General features: G+C 43.6%; 1 protein-coding gene across 11 annotated transcripts in view; it reads right to left on the bottom strand.

Annotated features, from left to right (window-relative positions):
* The window catches only part of CDRT4 (CMT1A duplicated region transcript 4), a 61,094-nt gene that overhangs the window by 29,419 nt on the left and 15,752 nt on the right, over positions 1-15,923 (bottom strand). For 4 of the 11 annotated variants that reach the window (XM_059148829.1, XM_059148830.1, XM_059148827.1 and 1 more), the window contains exon 1: positions 1,404-1,586. The exons of 1 other annotated variant lie outside the window; for it this stretch is intronic. Coding sequence is in view for 1 of the 10 variants with exons in the window: in XM_059148836.1 (XP_059004819.1) it covers positions 10,544-10,571 (28 nt within the window). In the remaining 9 variants the exon portion in view is untranslated. Of the gene's footprint in view, positions 1-1,403; positions 1,588-10,543; positions 10,712-15,923 lie in introns of those variants that run through there. 6 more of the 11 variants (XM_059148826.1, XM_059148836.1, XM_059148839.1 and 3 more) reach the window with 5 other exon arrangements.

The raw sequence follows: 15,923 nt of genomic DNA, 5'->3' as shown, positions 1-15,923 counted from the left end.
TTCAGCTCAGGTCATGATCCCAGGGTCCTGGGATTAAGCCTCACATCTGGGCTCTCTGCTCAGCAGGGAGCCTACTTCCTCCTCTCTCTCTACCAGCTTCTCTGCCTACTTGTGATCTCTGTCTGTCAAATAAATAAATGAAATTTTAAAATATATATTTAAAAAAAATCTAGTTTCTAAAAAGAAAGAAAGAAAAGCTGCTAGAATCCTACATCCAGAGCAGACCAGGGCTTTGCAGGGCTGGAACACTGCACAGCCTAGGGAGGAAGCCACCGTGTACCCTGCATGAGTCCCAGCTGCAAGCCCTTGGAAGACATCCCTGAAATAATGTCCACTAAAGTGGAGGGAAGGAGTGCTCTGAAGTCTGAATTTGAACCCAAGAACTCTGGCTTCCCATAGTCTTGCCTCTCTGCAGCTCTCATACTGACTCAGTGTAGTTCAAGCAGGTTCAAAACCCGAGCGGCCAACACAGAGTGGTCTCTGTGGCTGTGGGTACCAGAACCACCACCACAGGGCCCCCGAAGAGACACCTGTTCTTGCTACCCCGTCTACACCGCAGTACCTGTATGGATCCTAACTAAGGTCTACTGATTTTTTTTTTAAGATTTATTTGAGTGAGAGAGTGAGAGAGCACACGAGAGGGGCAGAGAGAAAGGGAGAAACAGGCTCCCCGCTGAGCAGGGAGCCTGATGTGGGGGCTCGATCCCAGGACCCCAGGATCATGACCTGAGCTGAAGGCAGACGCTCAACGACTGAGCCACCCAGGTACCCCCTGAGTGTTATTTTTACTTAATGTCACCTTTTATACCTGTTCTTATTTTTAAATAAGCCACTTGAATATTCATTTTTTTTTAAGAAGGCTGTTTATCTTTTTCTGTATAGGTTCCTCTAGGTTTTTAACAGTGAAGGCATTTACCAGTCCTAGCTTAGTATTCTCTTGGTGCTGAGCTCTGTCCAGAGGTCGAGCATCTCTGGGGACATGACACGTGATCCCTTGCTGCCCACCGCCCAGGAGAAAACATGGGTGTGGGGTGTGTGTGTGTGTGTGTGTGTGTGTGTTTTGTTTTCCTGTTTAAGTAGAATTGTCACCCTGACGACGGAGTAGAATCACCTGACGGGCTTTTTTAAACATACCCACGCAGGAGCCCTCAGCAAACAAAGTTAATCAGGATCTGGGTGGTGGAGTTTGGACATCAGTATGTGTGACAGAGTCCCAGAGGGGTGTACTACCAGAATTGGCAGCCACTCAGGGAAAAGACTGCCTGACATCCTGGGAATCCTCAAACAAACCGAAGGCTCCCGTGAAGGACCTGTCTTTTCGTTGGTAGCTGGGTGTGTGCGTTTTCACTGTCACCCTGGACTGTCCCCATCAGAGACACCTGCTGCTCTACCCAGACGCCTACCTGAGAGGTCTCGGTGATTCCCCATGCTTCCTCCAGTCCCCTGGTGGTTCTCTTGCCTGGTGCTTATATTTTGTCTGCAAATAGTCTAGTCCTCGATCCCACCTCCCTGTTGTTCTTCTCACTGCAGCCAGCCATCCTCTCTCTGCCACCCTCTCAGGTAGTCCTGACGTCAGGGTAAACGGGCATTGTGACATCAGCAGTCACCATGCTCCCCACCCATGAATCTTCTGTCCTTGTTCTCTTCCTCCTCGGTGAGCCACACAGTCCTCAAACCCTGGTGCTGGAACTGTATTTCCTGTCCCCCTTAGTGAAATGCCTACTATGTGCTGGGCATGATCTCATTCGGGATCTCTTCTGGCTGGAGAGCCAATGAGACATGGATTTTCTTCATTTTATCACACATTTATTCTGCACAGTACCTGGCCACGTACAGAGATGGATGAGACTGGTGGTCAAGTTCCTTGGTGCCAGAATCATCTAGAGAGCTTATGAAGACACAGATTATCAGTCCCAGCCTGGAGTTTCTGATTCAGTATCTGAAGGGTGGAGGCCAAGAATTTACCTTTCCAGCAAGCTCCTTACGACATTCCTCTGAAACAAAATGCTCTTTGGATGAACAGAAGAGAGAACTGCTGTCACCAGGAAGCTGTTTGGAATCAGCCCCCTCCCCTTCACTCCAGTGACCTGTCCATATTTGCAATGGGGTGTGCAGTTTCTAATCCCACCTGTGACCCCAAATCTGAAATATCCTCCAAGATTCAAGGAGGACAGGCACAGAGCCGGCTGGGAAACATGGAGGTGTCATTGCACATATCAACTTGGGATGGAGGTCCAGAGCCAGGCTGGACTTGTCTGTTACAGAGCTATCTGGCCCTTCTGGTAATACCTCTGACATGTTTTCTCCCTACACATTACATAAACCTACCCTCCCTGACTGCCCATGACCCAAACCCCCACTCAGACCCTTGTCACCTTGCTCTGTCCTGACATCAGATCTTTGCGTCCATTCCCACCCCGTAATTCCAATGCCAGTGGGACCACGGCTCCAACCTCTCCTCAGACATGATGGAGGATACTCCAAATAAGGATGCAGAATCCCTGGCCTGGCTGTTTGGAGATGCTCTAGGGCATGCATGAGCAAGAAAGGAAATGAGGTCTAAGAATGTTTCATTCTCTCTCCTGGCAAATCTAGGGAAGATTTGGACATCATTGCATCCAAAGATCAAGGGCAGGGCTAGTTTAGAGTTGGGGGGATGGGAATGGCAGGTGATCTACCATATCCCATGGTTTCACAAGAACCTCCAAAGATGAAACTTTTAAAGTCTTAGGCAGCTTGAAGGAGTTGTTTGAGACACTTATAGGTCTAGTACTGCAGGTAACAGGAGCTGGGTCCCAGCCTGGAAGTGAACCAATCAGTTAAAGAACCAGAGTGACATTGAGAAGTGACATCAGTCCTGCCACCTGACAGCACACAGACGGTGCTTCACGAGGCCATGATGCTAATCACATCCATGTCTATGTTGTTCATGGCGAAACTCCAAGTCTTGGAAAGAAAATCTATAGCCTGAGCTATTTTCCTCCCACAGGGCTGGCCTGGCCTTTGTTGGCTTTAGGGAGGTGCATTTTTCCCTCCTCTGTGGGCAGCAAATTCCCCACGAGTCAGCACAATGTGCATCTGGGCTCACCCACTGGCTTCTATTGGCTGTGAGAGGGACAAGCCAAGCAAGTGTGCAATGTAAGCCCTGGTGCTCACCAGTCTGGAGATACTCGTAGGCTGCCAAAGTCCCTCAGTGTACCTCGCCAGGCTCATCACTGGCCCTCCTTGACAACCTCCCAACAGGCAAATGCTGAGTATGGTTCCTTCCCTTCATTCAGTGCAAAATGAGTTAAGGTACACAGAGGGCCCAAGAGCTAGCTCTCAGTCACCCGTGCCTGCACCCTGTGCCAAGTACTGTTCTCAACTTTTCATGCACTAACTGATCCAGTGTTCAAAATCTGCATGGACCTAACACATAGGTTCTACTCTTTTAATCCCCATTTCACAAATGAAGAAACTGAGACACAGAGAAGTCAAGTGAGCAGCCCATAGATACACAGTTCCTCAATAGGAGAATCAGATGTGCCAACTCCACAGTACATGCCATTAAGAAGGGGAAATTGGGGGCACCCAGGTGTCTCAGTCAGTTCAGTGTCTGACTCTCGGTTTTGCCTCAGGTCATGATCTCAGGGTTTGGAGATTGAGTCCCACATTGGACTGCATACTCAATGCAGTGAGAACATGCCTGTCCTCAACTTGGGATTCTCTCCCTCTCCCTCTGCCTCTCCCCCTGCCCTCACTCATGCTCTCTTGCTCTCTTAAAAAAAAAAAAAAAATACAGAAGGGGAAACCAACTAGCTCTCTGCATCAGCTCAATGTAAGAACCCACTCAGATTCCATAGTGGGCTTGCTCAGACCCCCAGCTCCCACCTCTCCTACATGCTCTTACATTCTCTTACTCTTTCCCCTCACTACTCCCCAAATCACTAAGTGGATTCAGATGTACCTCTTTAGCCCACACACTTGGATTTTCTGTGAAAACTGAAAAGAAAATCTCAGAGAAAACAGTACTTTCAGTCAGAAGTTTATCAGTTCTCCCTGTGGGTCCCCACCTTGCATCCAGAGTGTTAAACACTAGTACACATCAACCTGTCCTAGTAAGGTTCCCTACAGCCCTGTTTCTCAAGTTGAATAAGCCAAAAGTGGACAAATCAAACCAGGCAATCCACTGCCTGGCCTCTGGCCTATGATATGGCCTGGAACAAGCTAGTTTTCTCCAGAATACACATAGCATGTTAAAAAAAGAACTGGTACTTGGCAATAGTGCTAAAACTTAAAGTACGTCCTGAACGGCATAATGGCCAAGAGGGGTTGTGGAATCACAATTGCATTTCAATCAGCTGATATCCCTTTTATTACACAGGTTCCCCTTTCCTCCCTCCTGTTGTGTCTTTACTTGCTAAATAAAGAGTTTCCTACAGTCTAGAGTATGTGGATGACATCTCTATGGTGTCCTTTAACTGGTTCCTCTGTCCCCTATGAGTTGGCCATAAGATCTAAAGCCTGGACTGGGTCCAGTTTCACTTTTCAATAGACAGTATGGTAAATAGGAGTGACATAATGCCAAGTTGTGTCTGATTTGTGATGTTAGCAGCTGCTAATGATTGCTGATAAGAAAAGTTATTTCATCAGGAGTTTCAAATTGATATCTTAATTTTACCATTCCTTCTCTGTTTTTTATGCAGACTAAATCTATAAGAAGACATTTCTCATCAACACTGCGTACACTGAGGCTCAGTACATGGGAAAAGTGGAACAAATAAGTCATGGGTTTCTTTTCTTTTATTTATCAGTCTTCAAAATAATAAACTGGATATTTGCATGCTCAAAAAGTGACTGAAGTTTTTAGGTTTTGTGATATACTTACACTTGAAGTGTTTCAATCCATTGCAGTCCTTATTCTTACAAATCCTCAAACTGTCCCTTCTCTAACCAGCCAGAACCTTTTCAAGCTGTTTCCTGAGTCCTTTTGACATGAGTCTAGATGTACTTGATAGCTCCCTTCCTGCTTCTATGACAGGCTGTTCTGGGTGCATCTAAAATGTAAGACAATTTCTTTTTTTTTTTTTAAGATTTTTATTTATTTATTTGACAGACAGAGATCATGAGCAGGCAGAGAGGCCGGAAGAGAGAGGAGGAGGAAGGCTCCCTGCTGAGCAGAGAGCCTGATGTGGGGCTCAATCCTAGGACCTTGAGGTCATGACCCGAGCCGAAGGCAGAGGCTTAAGCCACTGAGCCACCCAGGTGCCCCTAAGACAATTTCTGAAAGGAGTCCTCTTCCTTTTGATGCAGAAGGTTGTTGGATGCCACATGAAATTCACTCATAGCTATGTTTGGCCACATCTGAAGCCCTCCCCAGATGTTCTCCACAGGCCCTTCCTGCAGGACCCTGCCAGGAACAACTCAACATACACCATAACATTGTGTCTCAAGGCAGATTTCCAGAGATCTATGGTTGCACTACAAGCTACACTTATTTCACTTAAACACCTGTGGGTCCAGAATTCAAGAAGGGCTCAGCTGAATAGTTCTCCAGTCCACATGGCATCAGCCAGGACAGCAGAGCTAGAAGGTCTATTTCCAAGATGACTTCTTTATAACTTGTCTGGCACCGTGATGCTCCCTAATCTCTCCCTTCCTTTCTCTCTCCCCATGGTGTCTCATCCTCCAGACTTGTGCACATGGCTTGGGCTCCTCTCCAGCATGGTAGTCACAAGAGATAGAAACCATAAGGCCAGTTAAGTACTTCCCTAGAGCTAGCACAGCTTCACTTCTGCCCTGTTCTATTGGACAGAGGAATCACATCATTTGCCCAGATTCACAAGGGTGGTGCAATAGATCACACCTTCTGGAGCAATGACAAAGACAAACTGCAGAAGAGCATGTGATTGTCATGGCTATCTTCAGAAAATAAAGTCTCCCACAGTAACTACGCCTAGTCTCAGCCTCGGGAGTCCATTCCCAACAGCACTTTCCCTTGATTCTTTCATTCATCCACTCATCAAACGATTCCTGAATTGGGCTAGTAACTCTTGCTGAGGACTGAAGGCAGAATTTCTTAGAAAATGAGAAAGGTTTGGAAACAACTTCAATTTTTTAAGTTGTATTTCTCATTAATTCCCAGCTTATTTTTATCTAATCTTATAAAAAGCAAACTTTGCCTGTCTTAGGCAAGCTCCAGTATCATCTCCTCTAGGAAGCCTTTCCTGATCTCCCTTTGGGCATATTGATAGATCCCACAGCACCTTGTTCACACACTAGCTGTGCAATGCTTATATCTGATTTGTAGTTGAATTCCCATGCACCCCCAAATAAAGACTGTATTTACCAACTAGATGGCCATGAGACTAAGTTCTGGCCCATGAAATGTAAGTGGAAGTGGTATGTGCAACTTTCAGGAAAGGTCCCAAAGAAGGAGTGTACCTTTGTCCTTTCCTTTCGTCTTTCTTGCTGCCAGGAATACAGACATGATAGCTGGATCTAAAGCAGCCATTTTGTATCATACGATGACTTTGGGAATGGAAGCCACTTACAGCAGAACAATGAGTTAAAGAGCTCAAGTCCTTGACACTGTGGAGGGCCCCTCCCACTCTGGACCCAGTACAAGGTTTTCACATGAGACAGAAATGAACTTCTATAATGAACTTCTATGTGGCTTAAGCCACTGTTTAGGATTTCCTGCCACTCCCAGTTGAACTTAATCCTAGCTGATAAAACTCACATCAAGAGAGTGGGGTGGCAAAATGCAATGCAATGTCTTTTCTACTGAACTATGTACAGAACTTGCAGCTCTTAATGGGGAATACTAATTATACAATGTAATTCTATTTCCTAGGCAGGAGAATGGGTAAGGTCAAATAATAACATAATGGCCTAAACTAAATGCATCTGGTGACACTGTTTACGATGTCAAGAGCCTACAAATGAACTCAATGCTGCTCAAAGAGGGGGAGGTGGGCTGATTAAAATATGGAATATCTGTGTAATGGAAATTTTATGGCTCTGTTTAAGTGAATGAGGCAAATCTCTATCTACAATGATCACAATAAATACTTGGGTAAAAATGCAAGGTCTTTAATATACTATAACCCCAAGGGAAAGCAAGCAAAATCAAAGGAAGCATGTTATACATGAAAAATATGGGCAAAAGTAGGTAACTGCAGAAGCTGGTCAATGGGTATGAGAGGGTTCATTGTACTTGTGTCTCTGTTCATGTGTACCCTAGAGAAAATTCTGTAATAAAAGTGAAAACAAAAAACAAAACCACAGGGTTCTGGGCTCTGTTTTCATTTTTTGTGGGTTTTCTTCGCTTTTTATTTTAAAAATATTTTCAAAGTGCTGCCCTTGTGGGGAAGAAAAAAACCAAAAGGATGAGAGGGGATAGATGCATGTTTAGACGTTTGGACATGTATCGGTGATTGGCCTCTGGAGAGCTGCAAAATTCTAAAATTCCAACAGCAACCAAGGGGGGAAAGGAAGACCACAGGCCAAAGACAGGAGATGTGCTTTTCATTCCCTAGTTTGTTGTATCACGTGCCTGCATGAATTGTTCATTATAGAAAAACTAAACTAAAACTAAAAGAATGTATGAAAGAGAGTGTCACTAATCATATGGTAGAATTGCATACTTTCCAATAGGTCCATAAGAAATACCCACCCCCTCATCCTGCCCCCTTCTGCTTCCTGTCTAGCTAATTCAGAGCCAGCCTTTAAGTTTCAGGTCAAAGGTCATCTTCCACAATGGGACACAGAACTCTAGGGCCTCGAAGAGCAGGCTAGGAACATAAATATCCCAAACAAATGAGCCTACTTCATTAAGGAGTGGTAGGGGTGAATGGCAAATGCCTGCTCAAAAGCCATTGAATTTGAAAATCTTTAAAATACAACAGTAGGTCTGGACCTTGGCTGCAGTCCTGAAAAAAAAAAAATCCTCCCCTATCTCTGGTTCCCACCTTGCACAAAATTGATTGTCCCCTTCACTGTGCCCCAGGGCTCTTTGACCATAGGTCTTTCGATTAACTTATATTGCAGTATAGTTGTCATGTGCCTAATGGGCTGTCGCTCATTGAAAAATTAATGACAATGGTTGTCAGCCTTTCTTGAAGGTATATCAGGAGCCAGGCAAAATATGCCAAGAACTTCACATTGATTATCTCACTTGGTCCTCATAGTCACCCTAGAAATTAGGTACAATTTTTAATCCCCATTTTTCAGAGGAGGAAACTGAGTTTCAGGAAGGTTGTGACCTGCTCAAGGTCACACAAGTAGCAATGAGGTGGGTGGGCAGAGCTTGAATTTGAATCCAGGCAATTTGGCTCCAGAACGTACCTACTTTACCAGTACTTCATTTTGGAAGATGGGACTTGTGTCCCAATCCTACTGGCTGATTCAGTGCTAAGACCTTAGCTTAAATAAGACAAAATTAATTCAATAATACTTCATTGGGCAATAGGGCATGCAGAGTTTGCTTCCCTATATCCATAAACACAACAACAGGGAGAACATTTTGCTATGTCTCACCTGACTCATGGCTTCTTAAAAAAAATAGCTACTATTATGGATAAACCTTGAAAATATTAGGCTAAGTGAAAGAAGCCCGTCACAAAAGACACCATCTCATATGAATGTCCAGAATAGGCAAATCCATAGAGAGAGAAGGTGGAGTAGAAGTTGCCCAGGATGGGAACAGGGTGGGTGGGGAAGAATGGAACAATCGAGGAGGTGACAGCTAAAGGGTATTGAGCTTCTTGTTGGCGTGATGACAATTCCCTAAAAGTTGACTGTGGGGATGTTTTCACAATTCTGTTAATACACAAAACAACCATTGAGTTGTACAATTTAGGTTGGTGAACTGTATAGAATGTGAGTTACAGCTCAATAAAGCTGTTTTTTTTCTTTTTTATTTTTTTTATTAACTATTTTTATTAACATACAATGTCTTATTAGCCCCAGGGGTACAGGTCAGTGAATCATCAGGCTTACACACTTCACAGCACTCACCAAGGCACATACCCTCCCCAATGTCTATAACCCAACCACCCTCTCCCTACCCCCCTACCCCCAGCAACCCTCAGTTTCTTTTGTGAGATTAAGAGTCTCTTATGATTTGTCTCCCTCCCGATCCTAACTTGTTTCATTCTTTCCTTCCCTACCCCCCAAACCCCCGACCCTGCCTCTCAAATTCCTCATATCAGAGAGATCATATGATAATTGTCTTTCTCTGACTGGCTTATTTCGCTCAGCATAATACCCTCTAGTTCCATCCCCGTTGTCACAAATGCAGAAAATTCATTTCTTTTGATGGCTGCATAGTATTCCATTGTGTATATATACCACATCTTCTTTATCCATTCATCTGTTGATGGACATCTAGGTTCTTTCCATAGTTCGGCTATTGTGGACATTGCTGCTATAAACATTCAGGTTCACGTGCCCCTTTGGATCACTACATTTGTATCTTTAGGGTAAATATCCAGTATTTAGGCAAGACAGTAAATACCCAGTATTTAGTGTGATTGCTGGGTCATAGGGTAAAAACTGTTTTTTCTTAAAAGGTAACCTGCTGAATTATCCTTCCAAATATATCCCAAAGATTAGATGAGAAGAAGAGATGAACCATACACATAAAAAATAACCAATAATGATAGATCAGACAACTGGCCAAGTAGAGAGAGATCTAGATAGACAGAAGACAAATAGGTAGATAGATTGAGATATGCTTCCTCTTTTATTTTCCTCCATGTTCTCCCTTCTGAGGCCAGCAACTCAAGAGAGCAGATCTCTCAACAAATCATGGCAGTTGCTAGGTTATTAAAAGAAATGCCAAACAGCAAAGACAGTAATACACACCAAGCCACATAGACTCAAATCTTCTTCCACCAGTTCCTCCAGCACTTTCTTACCAGTTCTGTTATTCCCAGTTGTCCAGGCTGCCTGGTTACTTCCCTTAGATATGCATCAAAACCCCCAGCTCTGGACCATGTTATCAAATTGGAGCCCGAGGCACATCTCACCTAGTCAACCTTCAGCTTTCAACTCAAGAAAGAATCTTATAATAATATAGTTATCCAGAATAGCAGGCAAGCCCATCCGAATTTCTTTAATCTTTGGAACATTTTACGTAATTTATTTTGCAAGAAATCCACATGTTTAATTCCATTTTTCACTGGCAAGTGTTGATATAAGTTCTCATTCTCAGAAGAAGCTCGGGAGTTACTCAGGGTGCTGGCAGAGGGAACGGGAGGCTAGACAGGAGAAAGAACAGATTCTTTGAACCAAGAGTCCTAGAGTGCCAAGAGGAAGAGAACCTGCTTCAAGATGGCCTCCACTGGGGACCCTCACTGACCCATCAACTCGGAACATCTACCATTTCATGCATCACTCCCCAGAAACAAGCAGGAGGAGGAAGGATTCAAGTGCCTCACAAGGGGTTGGAGGCATGAAAGTAAAAGTAAAATCTTGCCCCATGGGAACTAAAACTGCATCACAGGATTTCCCTATGACCCAATTAGGCAGTATCAGTGTGATGATCCACAATGTTCACCATTTACAGCTACATCAGGGACATGCATGCTGCTCCCTCCATCTGGAATGCTGTCTCCTCCTCTACTTTGCAAAGCTCTACCCAAGTTTCCAAACTCGTGCTAGCTTCTCACCTCTGGGAGGCCTTCTCTGATTCCACCAGGCAAAGCTCACCACTCCATCTTTGGACCTCCACTAACGTACCATTCATACTTATCTCACTGTAATATTGTTGGCTCTTCACGTCTGTATACTCTAGTGGTTCAACGGCTTCTTGAGGATAGCAACTGTGTTTTAGTTACTGCTCTATCCAAGACATAAAGTGTTGACAATGTGCCGGCCCCACTTCCTGCTCTGCATTATTGAGCAATTATTTTTTAGAAACCCCATAGTTAATTAAAATAGTGCAGTTATATTGCACGACACTCTTAGTAAATTGAAAAGCATTACTTTTAATTAAGGCATTTTTAAGAGCAGCTTCCAGTTTAAACAAAATTGAGAAGGGTGGTAAAGAGATTTCCCATATAGTGCCTGCCCCCCACATCTACATCCCCCCAGCAGGGTGGTACATTTGCTACCATTGATGAGCCTGCACTGACACATCAGCAGCAGACAAAGTCCATCATTTATCTTAGGGCTCACTCCTGGTATTGTATATTCTATGGGTTGGGACAAATGTATGACATATTTCTGTCATTATAATATCATCCAGATTGCTTCTCAGCCTTTTGGCTAAGATCAAGCATAATATTATCCAGAATGTTTTCCTTGCCTTACAAATCCATTATGCTCCACACAGCTATCTCCCTTCCCCATCCCCTGTCAACCACTGATTCTTTTATTGTCTCCATAGTTTTACTTTTTCCATAATATCATAAAGTTGGAATCACACAGTATGCAGCTTTTTCAGATTATTTCACTCATAATTAATACGCATTGATGGTCCCTACATGTCTTTTCCTGGCTTGATAGCTCGTTCCTTTTTAATGCTAATAATATTCCATTGTCTGGATGCACCACAATTTATCTATTCATCTACTGAAGGACATCTTGGTTGCTTCCAAGTTTTGGTAATAATAAATAAAGCTGTTAGAAACATCTGTGTGCAGCTCTTTGTGTGGACACAGGTTTCAGTCATCTGGATCAATACCAAGGAATACAATTGCTGGGTCAAATAGTAAGAGTGTGTTCCATTTTCTAAGAAACCACCAAACGGTCTTCCAAAGTGGCTGTACCATTTTGCACTCCCACCAGCAATACATGAGCGTTCCTCTTGCTCTATATTCTCACCAACATTTGGTGTCATCATTCTTCCAGGGTTTGGCCTTCCAATAGGTCTGCAGTGATAGGTATCTCATTGTTTGAATTTGCAGTTCCCCTGATGACCCATAATGTGGAAATCAAAAGCGTTGCACTTTCATTGTGAACATCAAAGACATCACAGCAAGTTTGGAAACTTGTCATTTCTACATTTTACTCTTCTAGGAACCCTGCAGTGGTCTGTGGCTCTCTTGACCTCCAACAGCTCCCGTGCATACATCAAAGTCCTACAGAAAAAGCATTCGGGAAATGACTGCTGATAAATTCCTACTTTGTTGCCAAATTCCTTTAAGATGGATAAATGCCAGAAGATGGTGGCTTTTCTGTAGGAGACAAAACTTGATATCTTTCCATTTCCTTTCCCACCCTAGATTATAGGATGGTGTACCTATAATAATTCTATAAGGCATGTTTCTGCCTCCTGACCCAGTCCAACAGCGGTCTCGTCCTAGCATATTCCTTCCCTGGCCACTGGTCCCCTGGAAGCCCCAAGGAGAAAGTATTTCTGTTCCAGGTGCTTCCTACTAACCTAGCAGCCTTAGGGATGTTCCTCTCTCCTTCTCAGAGGGCACAATCTCTGCATTATAAAAGAAAGATTGCAGTAATACCTGCCCTCTTCATTTTACAAGGATGCTCTGAGTCTTTAACTAAGGCATAGATTTGGAAATGTTCATAAACTGTTCAAGGACCATGCAAATGTAAAAGTTTTGCTCTCAGCTCCTTCTTCGCGAGTGGATTAGCCAGGTTTGATATGGAGAATAGTTTCATTTACATGCAGAAAACATCTGACGTAGAATTTACTCTCTATCATATGGAGCAAGAGCTGAATATTGCACACAGTGATAGTCAAGCCTAATCTTATTATGTAGTAGGGCAACCTTTCGTTAATCTAATGTTTCTTTTGAAAAATGAAAAGAGAAATCCTTCATGTTTCAAATAAATAAATACCAGAAATTAAATATCACGATTCCAGTATGACCCCCTACCCACTCTCTCTGGCTGAAAGCCACTCTTGGGGTTATGAGCTCTTTCCAAATTGGGGATTTATAATAATAGCTAAAATTTATTAAAAGCTTATTATGTGCCAGGCCCTGATATAAACATTTTACAAAGGCTAACTCAGCAACTAACAGCAACTTTATAAGGCCTGTGCTCCATTTTAAAGAGTAGACTGAGGCACAGAAAGGGTAGACAGTTTGCTTCCAGACACCCAACTAGAGACTAACAGGGCCAGACTTTGAGTCGCTAAATTCTGATAGGTCTAACCAATGCCTTAACACAGCACCAATCATTTGATCAAGTTCAGTGTGGTTGTCATTCAACAATGGATTAATCTTTCAGAGCATATGTAGATCGAAGTTCTGAAATAGGAAGCCGACCCCAGGCACTGGATAAGGCAGCAAGTCCCCATAGAATACCCACTCTGGGGGCATTGCTTCTCAGACTCCCCCTGCTGGTACCCACTCTAAACCCCATAGAGTCCTGTGTTGCCTCTAAACAATCCCATGAAACTGTGTGGGTTTGGGTTTTTTTTTTTTTTTTTTCAGTCTTCTTAGATGGGAAACTGAATCCAATGGGCTTGATCCTGAACAATACAGCTGTGAAGCAGCAAGACTGAGACCCATACCCAGCTGTCCCACCGTCTTTCCTGCCTTACTCTCCACATCCCGGAGAGCACCTTTGAGATTCCCGGGGCCATCCATGCACTTGTTCAACCCTCCGTGAGAAGACACTCTGAACTCTGATTTCTTGGGACAGAGCAGAGGTCATTTCCATTTTCCTGACAGCCCAGCCTAAAAGCTTGAAAGACTTTTCCAAAAAAAAAATTCAAAGCACCCCATGTGTGACACGTCTGATGTAGTACGTTTAATTATTGAAATTTTTCCTTCACAATGGAGCTTAAAGCTGCTAAACATAGAAGGATAGAGGCTCTTGTGGTATATACTGGTGCAAGGTGCAGAAAGTGCTGCAGATATATTACAGTTACAACAGCAGCCAAAAACTACAACTAAAAATCAGACTCATTGCCGGACCTTTTGGTAGAGAGAATAAGTGACCTAAAATCCTGAGGAAGCCTGGGGAGAGGTGCCAGGCACGTGGGCACAGTCTGCAAGTGTAACATGAAAATAAGACCTTTCTCCGCCTTGTGTGCTCAATAAAATGTGGACCAAGGCCTTAGGGTATGGGGCCAGCTTCCCAGAATGGAGACTCCCCTAACCCCACCAGAATGTAAGCTCCTTAACATCCAAGTCCGTGTTTCTCTTGTTTACTTTTGCATCCTTGGCACCTAGAACAGTGCCTGACATGAAAGAGAGTCTTGCTATTCTGCTGTGGGCTTGCCTAAGAAACCAGCCTAAGAGAGAAATGTACCCATCATGCATTGGTTCAGCCCCTGGTGCATCTGCTACAAAGGAGATCCAATCTGTGACATCAACTCTTCCATGCTGGGGTAGCCCCCAACTCCAGCTTCTGCCCCTCTCTTCCCAGATCTCAAGCTGCTGGCCCTGGTGACCAGCAGTCTCAGAGGGAGACTTTAGTAGCATTCAGGGAAATAAGGAGAATCCCTTTGGGGGGGGTGGAAATACAAGTTAGGTTAGATGTCATTCTGTTCTTTTTTTCTTGGGATTAACACATGAGAAAGAAAACATAGGCACTCCAAAACATTCTGTACCATAAGCATGATTGATTGATGATAGACACATAGATACATAGATACGAAGATAGATAGATAGATAGATAGATAGATGATAGAATTACATAAAATTCATATAAATATACATATATGCATGTTTCTATGTCTCTGTGTGTATATACATGGATTTATCAAGAAATATACAATGCTGCCTTCTTCCCCCCAAATCCAGTTTGTTGTTTGGTTGTTTTGTCTCCAGCCTCCTTCCTCCCAACTACACCAAAAAATTACATGAAAATAAATGGAAATATCTGTTCTTTATTTGGATGGCTTCCTGCAAAATACAGGATTTGCTTTATGGAACTGAAACATGGAACTGTCTCAGCTATAAGAGATGGGGTATGGGCTGAACTGTCCTCCAGATAAAGAAGAAATGTTGGAACCCCTAAGCCCCAGTACCTGTGTATGTGACCTGAAAGTACATAGAGGCGATCGTGGGGTTCCCAAATGCTATGCAGGACAGGACTTCAGTAGGGAAACAGGCGGGTGGATCTCCAAACCCCAGGAAGGGGAAAATAAACAACCTCGTCCACACTGAAAACCCTAATGCCTGAGGATGTGACATTCTCTCACAGACACATGGAAATTTCATTACAAATGGACATGTAAAACCCCCTATTACAATGGTCCTTTTATGAAGCTAAAACTGGATGTCTCTTAAATGCTGTTTTTCTGTTCCTTCAGAGAACTTCTCACCAGGCTGGCCCAGTATAAAGAAAACGGTGCTTCTTCTAAGGGGGGGGGGGGGTGGATGAGCATGAGGTCACCCTATTTTGCAATCAGTATTCTTCAACAGCCAAATGTGTTTAAATCCAAAACGCTCCCTCCCTGAATGAGATCACGGATGGAGTGAGTACTTGCAGCTTTCGGTAAGCCTTCCGAAAAAGCAGGATTCGAAAATAACAGATTCAACACATGTAGCTTCCTCTGAAATTCTGAATCAACCACACAGGTCCCTGTTCCCTGAGTGAAGGGCACAGTCTCTCTGTTTGCCTTAAGCCAAAGGCAAAGATGGCGACCCAGGATGAAAGGTTGAGTGGATATTCACCATCTTCAAAATCACCAGTGATGTTTTGATGTCTTGTTCACGTATTTATTCATTCATCAACAAATACTATTTGAGCACTGTGGTCCAGCATGAGAAACAATGATCAGCAAAAACAGGCTCTGCTCGACCCTCAGGGAGTGTAGGTATGGTTTGTACAGCCTACAAACTGGCATTAATCAATCACAAATAAACATACAATTTCACGTTGCTTGGAGCACCAAAGTGGAGAGCTAATCCAAGGTTAGAGAATTCTCAGAACAAGTGATAATCCAACTAAAATTGACAGTGTTGAGTAGAAGCCATACAGTGAAGAGAAAAGAGAAGGAATCATTCCAGGGGAAG

Source organism: Mustela lutreola, chromosome 15 (assembly GCF_030435805.1).
Source record: "Mustela lutreola isolate mMusLut2 chromosome 15, mMusLut2.pri, whole genome shotgun sequence".
NCBI classification, from domain to species: domain Eukaryota; kingdom Metazoa; phylum Chordata; class Mammalia; order Carnivora; family Mustelidae; genus Mustela; species Mustela lutreola.
This window is presented reverse-complemented; position numbering and strand designations above follow the sequence as displayed.